The sequence below is a fragment of the Typopeltis vanoorti genome, chromosome 1 (assembly GCF_054136105.1).
Source record: "Typopeltis vanoorti isolate ZY-2024b chromosome 1, IOZ_Tvanoo_1.0, whole genome shotgun sequence".
Lineage (NCBI taxonomy): Eukaryota > Metazoa > Arthropoda > Arachnida > Uropygi > Thelyphonidae > Typopeltis > Typopeltis vanoorti.
Window position 1 is genome coordinate 92,067,959 of NC_143549.1, and position 15,261 is coordinate 92,083,219.

At 34.9% G+C, this 15,261-nt stretch overlaps 1 protein-coding gene across 1 annotated transcript in view; it reads left to right on the plus strand.

The window, feature by feature from the left end:
* Positions 1-15,261, plus strand: part of LOC150110204 (protein CBFA2T1-like) — a 56,130-nt gene that overhangs the window by 18,954 nt on the left and 21,915 nt on the right. Inside the window, exon 2 of the mRNA XM_090392200.1 lies at positions 14,909-15,022. Coding sequence (XP_090248326.1) covers positions 14,929-15,022 — 94 coding nt within the window. The 5' untranslated portion in view covers positions 14,909-14,928. The remainder of the gene's footprint in view (positions 1-14,908; positions 15,023-15,261) is intronic.

Below are 15,261 nucleotides of genomic sequence, written 5' to 3' on the forward strand. Positions count from 1 at the left end.
TCTCTGACCCAGTGAAAGCTTAGATGAATAACAGTTCACAGGTTATATTGGGATGGATGGGGTGGGGGGAACTTATTACTGTTCACTCATGCCTGCAATGTTTTCTACGTAACTATACAAGACAAGCAATGTGGCGAGTTATAACACAGTGTCAAATCAACAGTGTAGTCAATCTGCCTGAATATGCCAGCGCTATTAAAAATTGGAAGGAGAAAAAAAAAATCTAAAACCACGAGTATACATTAATCTCAGCTTCTCTCTCTCTCTCTCTCTCTCTCTCTCTCTCTCTCTCTCTCTTTCAGTGTGTGATTCTGTCTGATTTTTTATTCTTTGACCTGCTAATGTGTTCGTTCAAAATTCCACCGACTATTTCTCCTTTATACACGTGTTATCGGATGACTTAAATTATTTAATTAAGTCGCATCAGCCACGAAAGACGAGCTTACACCTTGTGCGCGCGACTACAGCTGGCGCCTCCTCCAGTCATTAGCATGATGATTTCATTTTAGATGCAACATGAGCCATCAGTTTCAAGGTGAAAACAAATTAGCGAGGGGTTTGTGGAAAGAAAGAATTATTTATAGTGGGTGGTAAATCCTAGAGAAGGTGTGATAAAATACTCCATAAAAATGGAAAAAATCGTATACTTTTCAGTCTTCATAAGAATATCATGAGTTAGTTTTACATAGTTTACTTTTTTTTTTTGTACTCGTAGCAATCTCAAGATAAAGTCATACACTGGTAATAGATAAGTCAACCGAATGCTATCTTGTAGGTACAGAATAGTTGCAATAATAGTAAAAATAAATATCTAACATGGTTATTGAAATCATTTTAATTATCTACTTTCCTAACAACAGAAAATTATCAAACTGAAAATTTCTATTTTGCCTAATTTTGGATGAGAATTTGTTCCATGGACTGATCCGATTTTCCCTTTTCAGTCGTTTCCGACCGTAGATGACTTTGTAGACACTGTCCACAAAGTATTTCTGGTGAGATTTTTACAAGGTAGTTCACCATTGCTTTCTCCCAACTCCCCAATTTTATCCGGGCTGGGGACCAGCATGTGGCTGGGACGTATTCGTGACTGTAATCCATGTGTGTTCACGGGACCGGTTTGTCTGTTCTGGGGGACGAAAAACCCGAGTTTCCGGGTGAAAAAAACGCCTACCTCCGTATGAGACCGACCAACTTTAGTCGAAATAAATCAGATAAAAGTTCCTCATGTCACTGACGAGAATCGAACTCAGGTCTTTTCGACCAAAGGGCTTCGTCTATACTGATTGATCTACGGAGGCTCGTTCCATGGACTCAAAACGTAATTGCCAAAATGCTAATAATCGCTGGATTATTGCAGGTATTAACCAAAAGGTACATTCGCTTTTAAAAAAGCTTTTGTATAAGAAATCTGAATATCGTAACTAGAACATTAATATCATTGTAGTCAATGAGCCTTATAAGAGTCTTATGAATAAATTAATCTGCCTCTCTTTGTCACGTCAAGGAAAACTGCAGGAAAACGACAAATCTAAGAAATAATATCAAGAAATATGCATAGATTTTTCATTTGAATGGAGGATGAAGAATGAATTTATGGAAGAATTTCTCTCTCTCTCTCTCTCTCTCCAAAAGAAGAAAACGAAAAATTTAATCCACAACAGCAGCAACAGAAATAAAATGAAAATTATTTAAAATTGCAAATAGAGATCGCAGTGTTGTTAACATCACGAAACATTGTTATTAACAGAGGCTGCTTTGTTACATCTTTATTTAATCCAATAAAAACTCCTTAATCTAAATAAACATAGCCTTTTAATTAAGGAATTCACTTGGAAATGTTTCTTATAAAATTCGCAATTTTCTTCAGAATTTCTTAAAGAAGAAAAAAAAAACTATCTCTGATAGCACACCTTCTGTAGACCTTGATGAGTTTAGTTTTTCTTTTAGCAGAAGGAAAAAATGAATATAATTGGATTCAAACAGTTATAAAAACTGTCTTTTTACTTCTTTTCTTATGGAGAATTTCTTAGATTTATTTAAGGAAAATAAAAGTGGTCGTAATGAATTATCATTAAAAGTTTCAACAACGTAGATTAACAACTTACAGCAGGTTATTTTTGATGAAAAAGTTTGGGTGATAAAGATGGATCCCATATGTTCAGTTTATCTCAACTTGCTGAATACAAAGCTTTCTTTTCAGTTACAATTTAGGGGACGTTGAATGGGGGAGGTGGAAGAAGTATACTAATAGGAGGACAGAGGAAAATTATATATATAATTTTGATTGATAGTTTCAGATTCATGACATTATGAATGCTACTTTCATGCAGTTTATCTAAAATATCTATTTATTTTAAAAATAAGAATGAAATTTATATTTTAATTAATATAACTTTCTTATTTAAGTATTTCTTTAACTAAGTTTATTAATTTATAAAAATGCGTTATGCACCCTTAATTATTTTGTATCACAATATTACAATTGTTTTATGACAGGTGTGCAACTGCTTTTTTTTTTATATTTAGGCCTATATATGTTTGAAAGGATAGAACGGAAATAAAATATTTCTGCATGTAGAAAGCCATTAGCTGAAAACAATAATGTAATAACTGTATAGAAAAATGTATACTACTTGGAATGTGTGTATGTGTATATATATATATATATTTTTTTTTTTAATATATATTTATATATATATATATACACGCACACAAAAAAGAGGGAATGATAAATTAAAAACAGCTCTGAAATTTATGAAGAAAGGAAACCAGAAGGTACGAGATATGAACAAAAAAGAAGAAATTTAAATTATTCATCTTCACACACCGAGTTTTGGTAGCACGTGATCTGGCTTGTTAATTATCGCCCTCAGAAACGCACCTGTTTCATAGAATTCGCGCGGTTGGGGATATTGATTTTACTGTCGCCACTTCACCAAAGACTTTGCCATTATGAGGTGCACACATTTGCCCAAGCGGCGCTCTTCGTGTTGTTGGGAGAGGCATTTCGCGTGAATGTGGACAACCCTTGTCTGTTCCCGTTTAGAATTCTCTTGTTAATACTTAAATCTGTGGGTTGGGAAACGAGCCAGGATGTTTCATTAAAGAATCGTGTCCTATAACGAATTTTTTTCTTTTAATATTAGCATTCAATGATCAGATATTAAGAATTTTTATAGGAATACCTGTCCGATTAAACACGATTAAATTAAAATTAAAAGTTTGAGAAAATTTAAAAAGTTGTTATATGTGTTTATCTCCGATAGTTTGTTTAGCTTATTATTATTATTTTTTTTACATCTTTTGTAACATCATTTGCATTCTCTCAATCTTCTATTTCTCCTTACTTATTTCTTTTCCATCTCGAATATTCATATTTATGTCTTTTCCCCACCGGTGAAACAAATAAACCAGCCAGTGAACTCACATAACTGACAGATATTACTTACGGATCTCTTAGCGTAACAATTAAAATAATATTAAATGTAAATTGCAACTGAGGTTGAGTCATTGGAATTAAAGTCATGGAAATGCCTATACCAGTCACTGGGAGGGTAGAGAGAGAGAAGATTGCAATACTGTGAGCATGCTAAAACAAGGTATTTGAAAATAAATGCAAGGCGTGGTCGTTTCTGATATCTGCTTACGGTATAGCAGCTTGCGTGTGGCCATGACAGTAGCGAATAATCCATAACGTATTAAATAGAAAAGCCCTTCACATGATTAGGTTTTCCGAAGGGGTCGAGAAGGGCGTCTGTCGTTCTTGATTGTGTCATGTGATCACGAACACAGTACAAAACTACTTTGTTTCGTCCAGACGTAACCACATGTGCTGGATACGAAATAGAGATAACTGGCACTAATTAGAACTAGCTATAATTTCTTGAATATCACCAATGATCACGTGAGCATACTCGAAATATGATTATTTAAATCGTCTCTGATTAGCCCAGTTACTTCGTTCTTTTATTAATTTCGCTAATTTTCTCTTAAAGCCTGCAGAAAGTGGGGTTTATCCGCATCGTATATACTTTCTCATCTGCAATCATAGTGCTCGAGATTTCAATGATATCATTAATATAAACTATTACTATCTTCCCTTAATGGATGCAATTGATCTCTTTGTTAGTAATCCAAATCTTCGATAGAACTATAATATCAAATTACAGGTTCATCAGTGTTAATTGAGTAATCAGAGGTAAGCCTAATTGAGCAATGCGTATAAAGTGATATTTTCGTTATCAGAGCACTCATCTATTAAGTTTCTAGTTACTTTCATTTCTGATTGTGTACTTTATTTCCTTTATTACTCTGTGAACCGTAAGCTTCTTTTACAAATAAAATATTTAAATATGTGCTAATTAAGATATAGTTTGTTAGCAAAAAGAAGTTATGAATTTATGAAAAGATTGGTTTGCTTTTCACGCGAAGTAGTCAACTGTTTAAACTGTATTTCGTTTATAAGCGCGTGAAATATGCAATTAGTTTTGCTTTCTTTGTTAATCGAAAAAAAAAAAAGAGATTTGACGTAATGCTTCTATGTTTCTATGACAACAGTAAGTTGCGCCCTCTACAATGAAATGCGAACCGTTCCAAATTTTCTTCGTTTGAGTCCAATTTATGCCACAAACATTCAGAGTGAGCTTCAACCGTTGAGTGAGTTATACAACCGACTGAAATTCGATTTTTTTTTTCAGTCGAAATTATTTAAAAATGCGAGGGAAATTTTTAGTGCAGTATGTGCCCCGAAACATTCACTATTAAAATGAATGTTTATGTTTATATATTGACTAGAAAGATTCGCCTGATGTGATGATACTTTAAGTGAAAAAGTTAAACAAAAATGATGGATTTACTCTCATCAATACCAACTTTCTGCTTACGCAGTTTTATACTTAGATCATTTTTTTTTCTGGTTATTCCTGTGCAATGTTTATAACAACACCTCTCAACAGCGCCACTATATTTCTGCGTCCACAATCTGTCGACCGAAGCGATAATCTGTACTAAACACATCTATTTAAAGAAGTACTGTGACTTTTGCTTTTCAACGTTGAAATTAATATCTCTTCCCCATTCCCTTTCCTGTTGGTCTAGCACGTGCATAACCAACCTCACCTGCAGTAATACGACACTGTAAAATCACCTGAGGGAGATGAACGGGTCGGAAAAAGAACACATTGCAAGCACGCAAGGCAGGCACTAATACAACAGCTCGCTGTAGCCTGCACGCAACGGTGTGTATGGCCTGTGTTTATACATCTTTTCTCCATGGAGAGAGAGAGAGAGAGAAATGCAGTGAAATAAGGTGAGAAAAGACAGAAAGGCAAACAAACGAAACAGTTTAAGAAAGGAAAACGAACAAAAAATATTGCTGCTTGTTTTAATAACGTAGTTTAGAAGTATTTGTTATAACAAAACGTAACATTGAAGTCTGAATCGTTCTTCTGTACAGCGATAAACATGACCAAGTAACTTGTTTGAAAGTATTGGTATACATAACTAGTATGACAACACCACTCATCATATGATACATATTATAGAACTGTTAGCAAGAGTGTATTATTTGTGATTGCTTTCTTGATTCAAGTGGCCATCATTTTATCGAATGTACAGTATGATTTTGATACAATTTCATTAGGGTTATATTTATTATAATTTTTTTTTGTAAAGAGTATAAATTATTTATATAATTATAAATTATATAAATAATTTACATTATAAAAAGCATATATATTATAAAAAAGTAGTGCAAATTAAAATGAAATTTAGGTACTGAAAAAGTTTTTGACTAAAATGGAAAAAAATAATAAATATCTACTTAATAATTTCTACACCATTTATAAAAATACATGTTTATTAATAAATTATTTCGTGTTGTTTTATCTTGCGCTATGAGAGACGCCATTGCTTATGTTTATTTCTAGTATTCTGCATTATAAAACCATTTATCGGAGTAAGTCAAAAGGTGTCAGATGGAACGAGAACGTTTGATTTGATATTTATTCTGAATGGATAAAGAAGACAACGAATAGGATTAATACCCTTGGAGGGTAATGGATGGCAATGCTGTAGCCAATAAAGTTCTAACTGAGGCTCGGCTTTTGCTGTTACCCTCCTGCCATGATCAGAGCTTTAATAGCTCAATAACACCTTATCCCTACACTGTCGTCTACAGATAACGGGGAAGATGAAAAGCATTCTTGCTTCTCCCCTTTAAGCCAGTCCTTATAAGGACTATAATGGCCTTTCTTTAGCTAGTAGTATTAGCTTTAGCTGAAATTTGCTTAGCGGTTCAGATTTCTTAGGTTTTAGTAAATTTCTTTTTCATTTCCTAGAACTTGACATTTAAAGAGAGAAAAAAAAAACGATTTTTTAGAAGTACCGTTTTTAGATCAACGGCTACAACTGATCTATAGAAGTCTCTGTTCGTCTCTTGTTTTATTATCTCACTCTTTTTCTTCTTGTTGTGACTGTAATTGCAGCATTCACTGTATTCGTCTTCTACATACGGAGACAAAATTATTTCATAAAATGTTCGGTGATTGGAACGTAAGACAAGACTGACTAAGATACAAGCAACAGATAACGTACATGGATAGAAAATTGATAGGAAAAAAGGTTATGGAAATGTTTTAAGGATCACAAACATGTATTCTATGTGCTCTACCTCCGGCTTTGTTTGTTGTGTTCGAAATTCCATTGAATTAGAATAGACTGGGCAGTTCCAAATATTGGTGCTCTTTGACAGTAAGGAAAGAGAGAAACTCTACCACTCTACCTATAACTAAAGGTGCTCAAATCCATTCACGTGCGAGGAACATGTAAATGAAAAAAAAAATGATATATATAATATATTCAAAACATTAAATGATATACCGCGTACTAAGGTTCTCTCTCTCACACACACGCATAGTCACGTGCACACACCTATGCGCACGTCTAATAGAAACACAAAGCGACCTTAATACGTGTTTACACATTCTGTAAAATACGTGCAGTTATTTCGTCTCATTTACAATATTTTTCACGTTTTCTGAATGTTCTGATATAATTATACATTCATCACTTTGCACTTTGTTGTAAATTTCAGATTGTACCTGGGCAGAGATGTATTTGCTTTTTTGTCACGTGACTTTTCATATATTAATGCACAAAAGGCTAGCATATGGGAAACATATGTGGAGAGGATGATGAATAATACCCCAGCGCACTGTGCCACAAGGCTTTTCTCCGTAGATGGAGAACTGCAATGAAATATCGCACCTGGAATGTAGCGATATCTGCTTTTGGCTTCTATCATTAAACTCTACCACTTGTCCTGCATCTGTGGCGTATCATTCATGTCACTTACCTCAAGCTGTATTGAGAGTGTGCCAGGTGTTTCTGTATCTCCATAAATAGAACCCCAATCCGCTTCTCCCAGGTGTGCAGGTATAACCACCTGTTTGCTTGGTTAAGTACCAGAAAAAAGGTGATGTTTTTTTTATATAACTGAAGGCTATTAGAAGTCTAGAAAGTAGATAGGAGAATTTTGATCGACAGTGTGTGTTAAGTTCATATTTGGGCAATTGTTTACTTCTCAGGTGATCCAAAGGAAACATTCCATTCTGTTTATTTTTATGTTCTACAGTTCGAATCTAGAACTAAACATGGAGTTCTTTAAAACGCTTCCATCATTCACGTTGATTTGTGTGGATAATAACCATCCTATTCTTATTATTATGATTCACCAACTCGGTTGGCCTAGAAAATAGCACCTCCGCTCATCAACCGGTAAGTTTTGGATTCAAATCTATTCTTGGCTATCGATGTTTGTGAATGTCTTTCGGTGGTAGATGATTTTTATCTCTCAGTGTGAGTCAGTCCTCTACTATGTTGATTGATGCCTGAAGTGGTTTGTAAAAGTTCCATGTTTGCTGTATAATCTGAGTTATCTAAACCTTAGCTTGCATTGTTTAATGATTTATAACTTTTCATGGATGGGATTGTTATAAAAATTAGAAATCTAACAGCTATTGTTTGTCTAGTATACAAAGTAGACAAAACATCAGTGTCCATATTTTAATAGCATCAGTCCTTTGGGCCTGAATAACAAACTGGATGCAATGTTCGATGGATTCTTCTAGTTCTCAAATACATTCAGAGCGATGTAAAACGATACTTCTGATAACTGGATTCAGCTCCAAATAATGCATGGTTCAATTCGCTGTTTAATATTAAGACAATTTCAACTAGATCGTGCTTGTCAGATCTGCCAATTGCTTGTGTTCATTGTCAGGTTTTACATGTTTATCAGGAAGTCAATCCTTACTACCATCTTTGGTTGAAAAGATCTTATAAAAATTCATCATAAAGACGGGTTGTTATCCGTTTAAGTAAAATCATATTGACGAGAGGAAATTGGCACATTAATCAACGGTGTTGATCTTGAATCTGGCAGTGCAGTTTGCAGAAAAAGTCGTCCTACTCAAACAGCAGATTGAGATTTGGATTAAGAGGGAAACAGAAGTCAGTAGTTGCTACTTTTTAACGATTCTTTGGAGTACAATTTCTACAGTGAGTAAAATTTGTTGTTAGAAACAAACTCGGAACATTGTTTTGTTGTTGCTCTTGTTGATGTATAAAAGATCAAAACAGCAATGAGTATCGTAGTTCCCAAATATGAGGGACTTCATTTACAGCATTTTATTTTCTGATTATCTTAAGAGAGAGTTCGAATAAATATAGCTATTCCTGTAAAATAATGACAATGCATTATGATTTTCTGTACGTTGCAAACATTTCAACCATCATGATAGTTTAATTTAGTTTTGGCAATTGTAATATTGATCAACAATCAATATCCCCCCCCCCACACACACACAAATTCATATGAAATGTTCCAGACGTACTTGGCGAGATCAATTGAGTGACAGTAATTATTTGCTATATTTTTAAATGTCCTTGCTGATTTTTTATACCAAAAGATCGTTAATTCTAATATACCATAAACTGCGATACTTATTTACTAGAAATTAAGTACTTAATACCTTATTTAAAGGCCTTATTTGATAACCTTCGATTGATAAGACACGCTTTCCAATTGTGTTCAAGTAGTTTTTTTCATTTACTTAATCTTCCACATCTAGGTGTAACATACACCTTAGATACGGAACTTGAACTTATCTTTTCCATATAATAAAAGTGTTATATTATGCATTAATAACTTGCAATCCAAAAGTTATCCCGTACTACCGTCAATTGCTTAAACCCTCTTCGCCTATTTTGTAATACTTCTTATCATATCTTATCTCTGACAAATCGACATAGCACGATGGACAAACGTATTTCAAGTATTCAGCATCTTCCGAGTAAAATATAATCTTGATGGTCCAAACCATGTCTGTGATGATTGAGTTAGATATAATCCACGAATACATCTTGCACTATTACTCCACCTCTTGTATAGTGAAGACCAAATTCGTATGGCGAACGTGATTCAAACGTAGACTCTTTTTTTTTATTCATCCCATATATTAATAAAAAGATAATTTTGAAGTTGAGTTTATAAGCCTCCACTATATCTGTCCAGTATACAATTCAGTTAAAAAGTCCTTATGAAGGTTCTTCGGGCCACAGACTCGATTTGAATCTGAGTCCTTCTCACCGAAGGACATCGGTGATTTTCTCTGAGACATGTGTTACCACGCCCTACATCCTACCCCAATGGCTTTAACAGGCCTTTAAGGCCCACAACCTTTCAAGCACGCTTGGATTTCTTAACCGAAATACGAGGATAGGATGGTCACCCCTATGCCTCTAAGTATTCCTGACTGTATCTCTGTGTGTTCACGGGGCCGGTTTGCCTGCTTGCGGGATGAAAAACGCCAGATAAACTGGGGGGGGGGAGATCTGCTGTCCACGCCCAAGACCGGCTAACTTGGCTAAGGTTCGATTCCCGTTGACGGGAATCGAACCTAGGACATTCCTTCCCCAGTCATATGGTGGCAAAGCGCAAAGCCATTAGGCTAACCGCGCGGACTACCACGCCCTACAGTTGGAATAAATTAACTGTCCTTACGGGAAACCAACAGAGTACTCCAAATTTGTCATATATTTCTAAACAGTTTTTTTTTAATTGAGAAAATAAATGAATTATAAAAAAAAAGAAAAAGAACGAAGACAGAAAATTACCAAAACAAGCATTAAATTACAAACCATTAGGAAAAAGAAAACCAGGACGTCCTCTTAAGAGATTCAACGATGACTTCTAAGTCCGGAACAGGCCACTCCATGCCTAAATTCATGAAAAGCGTGATGATGATGATGATGATGATGAAAAAAGAAAGAATATAAGATATTATAGTCAGCATAATACAAACCTTCTTCTTCTTCTTCTTCTTCTTCTTCTTCTTCTTCTCCCTTCTACTTGTTAAGACTACTGGACTGTTGCAGAGCTAGCTATCTTAAGCCCTTATAAGTCGGACCCGTCCAGAGGATAAGGTGATGATCCCTATGCTTCCCGGTTTATTCTATGACTGTAGCTGCGCATGTTCACGGGACTGGTTTGCCTGCTTGGGGGTTGAAAAACCCCAGATAAACTGAGGGGAAAAACCCTGCTGTCCACTTCCAAGACCGGCTATGTCTGAGAAAGATCCTTAAGCTCCTCACACACTCCATCTCCAGGCATATGGTTGCGAAGCGCATAGCCACTAGGCTAACCGCGCGGACAATACAAACCTTTGCAGCTAAATTAACCTTCTAATATAACCAATGAATTACAGAAAGAAGAATTTCAAAATTTCAATTACATCTTTAGGATAATTTTTCGAAGAATTTCTTCCCTCGTTTTTTTTTTTTTTTTTTTTTTTTTTAACAAATGGTTATTTCTGGATATGATGCATACTTCATTTCCTTGATCCTCTTTTAATGCAAATGTCCTCCACTAAAGGTTCTAAACCTCTGACACATTAGCATTATTACAATCCGTAAACTTTGATAGAAAGCAAACATGGAATTTTTTCCCCATAGGATTCCAATACGCAAAGTGGCAGTGTTACACGAGAATATGAAATACGTTTTTCTCCCAAAGACATTCACAAGCATCATAGTCACAGTTGGATTCGAACTTCACAGCTTGTTGGTTTGAGAGTGGGTATGCTAATCAATCGGTCACCCAGACCAGCCTATTAACTTTTTGTCACATTTAAAATTCATTAACAAGAATGCTTATGGAAACACTCGACTATAAGATATCATAAACATTTCAGATGCTTTGAAAAATTTAGGGTGATTCTTTACGATATCATACTTGCTAAAAAAATTCGAAAATTAAAGAACACTAAAACAATAAAAAAATATTAAAAAAAACAGTATGACGTCATCAAGTATTTCTTGCACACTAACAGTGTAGATCAGTTCTGGGAAGACACAAGGCTTGTACAACAATATGAACTCGCACTAACACGTGGTGCTACAAGCTTTGCACGCACGTGCTACACTACTTTAAACGTAGGTAGTTTCTCTCTCTCTCTCTCTCTCTCTCTCTCCTTGTAACAAAGCTCTAGGCAATGCAAGTGCGGACAAGGTAGGGAGGGGATAAGAGGGCTACGTCGCACGAGTTGGAAGGGCGGTCTCAGCTATAGTTGGTGTGCTAGTCCGTCATTTATTCATCAAGGCAGTAGAGGAGCACCAGCTGGCGCCTTTCCACAGAACACAACCAGCTGGCCCTGTGTCGCCGCACTACCTGATTCCAATAATCCTGCAGCGAGCGGCCACCAACAGTGCGCGTACACACACACACACACACACACACACACACACACACACACACACACACACACACACACACACACACACACACACACACACACACACACACACACACACACACTCGTACTTGCTATAAACCCGCCTCCCCAAACTAAGAGACGCCACTATTCCACTGGAATTCTTGCCACTCATTTTATGCGTTCTGTTGGTTAACGAAGGACCTCTTAGTCGTTATTTTCCCATTCGGGCACTTTTAGAAGGTGTTGCAAAAGCGTCAACGTGTACTCGTCTGTCCCATCCAGGAAAATTATATTTTGTAGTTATAGTGAATGTCATTGTGTTTCAGGTTTTATTTGGAAACAATCAAATGGAAGTGATTTTATATCAAATAATATAGCAAGGAATACTAGAGAACGTGTAAAATCGATGATTAATGTCATTTCTTTGGATGAGTCATTTTATTTCCTTGAAAGATAATGGTAGGTATTTAAATTTTCTTACCAAAAGTTTTGTTTCAGATTAATTTGTGGTGACTAAAATTCATTTCCATTAAAATTTCTGAAGAATTTAAAATCAAGAGTGGGAAAAGCTAATCCCGGATATTTTCCCCTGTAAAGAGCACTTCGCCTCATGGCTTTCAACTCCATCAATCGAACGTATTATAACGTTGCATTATGGTAAATGGCATTCAGTTACTAGACAACAACTAGAAAAGCGTTCATTTTAAAAATTTTATTGATTAAACTCATTAAGGAGATTATAGTGGTGCCGAAGTTATTAATGTAAGACTAATATACAGCAATGTAATTTAAAGAAACTTTTTTTTTTTCGTTTAAATTACTCAAAGCAAATTTATAAAATGAGAAAATGTGTCACTGGAATTGGCTTTATATTAAATCACTTAAAAACAGACGAAGAACATTTATATTTAATTCATTTAGAGTTGATGCGCATTTTAAATAGCATTTAAGGTGTTTTATTAGGAGAAGTGGGATTTTCAGATGTTTGAGTGTTTTTATTAATTAAAAAATGCATTTAATAGATTTCCATTTTAATAAAGATCTTTTCAGTTCAAAATGTACTTAGTATAGCATTAAAATTGAAACTATAGAGTTCTTTCTGACAAATCATAACTGTAATTAGCTTTAATTCAAAAGATAACGATGGTTTTAACTGTATTTGAAATTAATTTATTTTTCTAAATTATATGTGATGTTTAGCATTAAAAATGAAATTATTTTTATGAATTCACATCGGAAGTTGGAGTTAATTTAAGGCTAACCTTCTTGCAGTAATTATTCTGACATATCGGTTGTGACTAACTTCTTGGGATAAACAGCAATACAGTATCAACCTAAGCCTACTTCCGCATCGTTAAGCTTAGTGATGCTATTTATTCAGAATGGATAAAGCATTTCGCCTGTAGAGGATGCTTTCCTGCCATACAACTATGCATTACGGGGTTACATTTCTTTAAATAAATGGGCATATTTAATTGTGATAATTTTATGGGTTAAATATACCATTTCTTATAAAAATCATTTTTTTTATTTTAAAACCATCGAGTAATTACATCTATAAAATGTTTTATTTCTTGCTATAGATGTTCAGATTGCTGACTTACATATAATTCTTATTTCACAAAAACTGTAAATAATAATAGGAATGGCAGCTAGCAAGAACAGGATATTTTATTTTAGGTTTTCTACAAAATAGAAAGTACATTTTTCATGAAGAAGGAAATAGAATTCTTTCAGAGAAATGTATGAAATTCTTTTTTTGTTATCAAACCATAATTGGATTTTAATGAAACAAATCCTTCTTATGAGAACAATCGAAAATTTAATTAAGTATAAATTATTTCAGCCTTTTTTTCCCTCTTTCTGTGCGTCTTTTTAACTCTCTCTCTCTCTCTCTCTCTCTCTCTCTCTCTATGCTGTTCTTTTTCTCTGTGTTCTTCTTCTTCTTCTTCTTCTTCATATATGTTTATCTCGTGTTATTTCTCTTCTATCTTTGCTCATCTTTCTTTCTCTCTTTCTTCCTTTGTTTGAAGATAAGTTATATGTTGCCATCGTCGCGGACATTTTTATATTTTGTTAATGTATTAGGTTTCGTTTGTCTTAGAACAATCTGAAACTGAAACCGATATTAGATCCTTCTCACATGACTGTGAAACACACACACACACACACACACACACACACACACACACACACACACACACACACACACACACACACACACACACACACACACACACACACACACACACACACACACACACACACACACACACACACACACACACACACACACACAGTATAAGCTTGCTTCTTTTAAATACTGTGAATTAGGAAATAATTCATTACCAAATCGTATGCTGTCCGCTATCAGTGAACTGTTTCTAAACAAAACAAGAAAATAAAAATGGAATGCCTTTTGGGGAATATTTTCACTCTAACTAAACGAACATATTCCATAACAACGACTTGAACTACTCTGAAATTTAAAATTCTCCTTTGCACTTCTCTTTTACGTGGATATACCCTAAAATTTTCATCATCCACAGCTAAAGAGTGAAGAAGAGGCTGATGGCATGTTTGTGAAGTGTTTAAATACATAATAAACAAAATACGAAGGTAAAGTAATGTCAGGAAGTATACAAGGATCGAAGAAGAGGCACATTAATACATTACCCCGCCTAGTGGCAATAGATAACATCTCCTAGTTAGTAATTGGAAGATTTCAATCGACTGCGAAGGATGGGAAGGCAGCCATCTGTAGCAAGTATCGGCTTATTAATTCCTAATGACGGAGAGGCAGAGAGGTTAAGCATGACGGGTTGGATGTTAGTGAAAAACCATCTTCTTGTCATTAGTTTTTTTTTTTTCCTTCTTTTCTTCGGGAAGCTGTTGAAAGAATGGTTTGTAGAGGATTAAAGACTGATGCGAGATACTTTGACACACACACGAACATACACACACACACACACACACACACAGAGAGAGGGAGAGAGAAAGAAAGGATACGCCAACTATGGTTTAGGTTTAGGGCAAAAAGCTGACTCATTTAGCAAAGAACTCAACATGATATGATCAAGGGAGAACAATCCGTCAACAAAATAATTTTTTTTCTTCTCTTTCTCTGGCAGACCTCTCGGATTCCTGCAGAATGCCCGAATCTCCAAACGGTTTAAAACAGCCGATAACAGCGGTATCTGGCGGTGGAAGCGTAGCTCCGGTGACAAATCACAAAATGAGCACAGGTATGCCATTTCTGACTGATCGTATTCTACTAATCCAAAAAATATATTTTTAAAAATCTTTAAAGGTATTAATATTTCGAATGTGATTTTAAGATTAGTTTTTCTTTTTAGTTAAACTCTTCTAATTCTAGATTAAGCCAAATTGATATCCTCCAAATACGTAAACCGTGCAAATTTAATCTTAGAATTGGCATAATTGAACTCTAATAAAATCATCAGTATCTTGATGGTTTTATTTG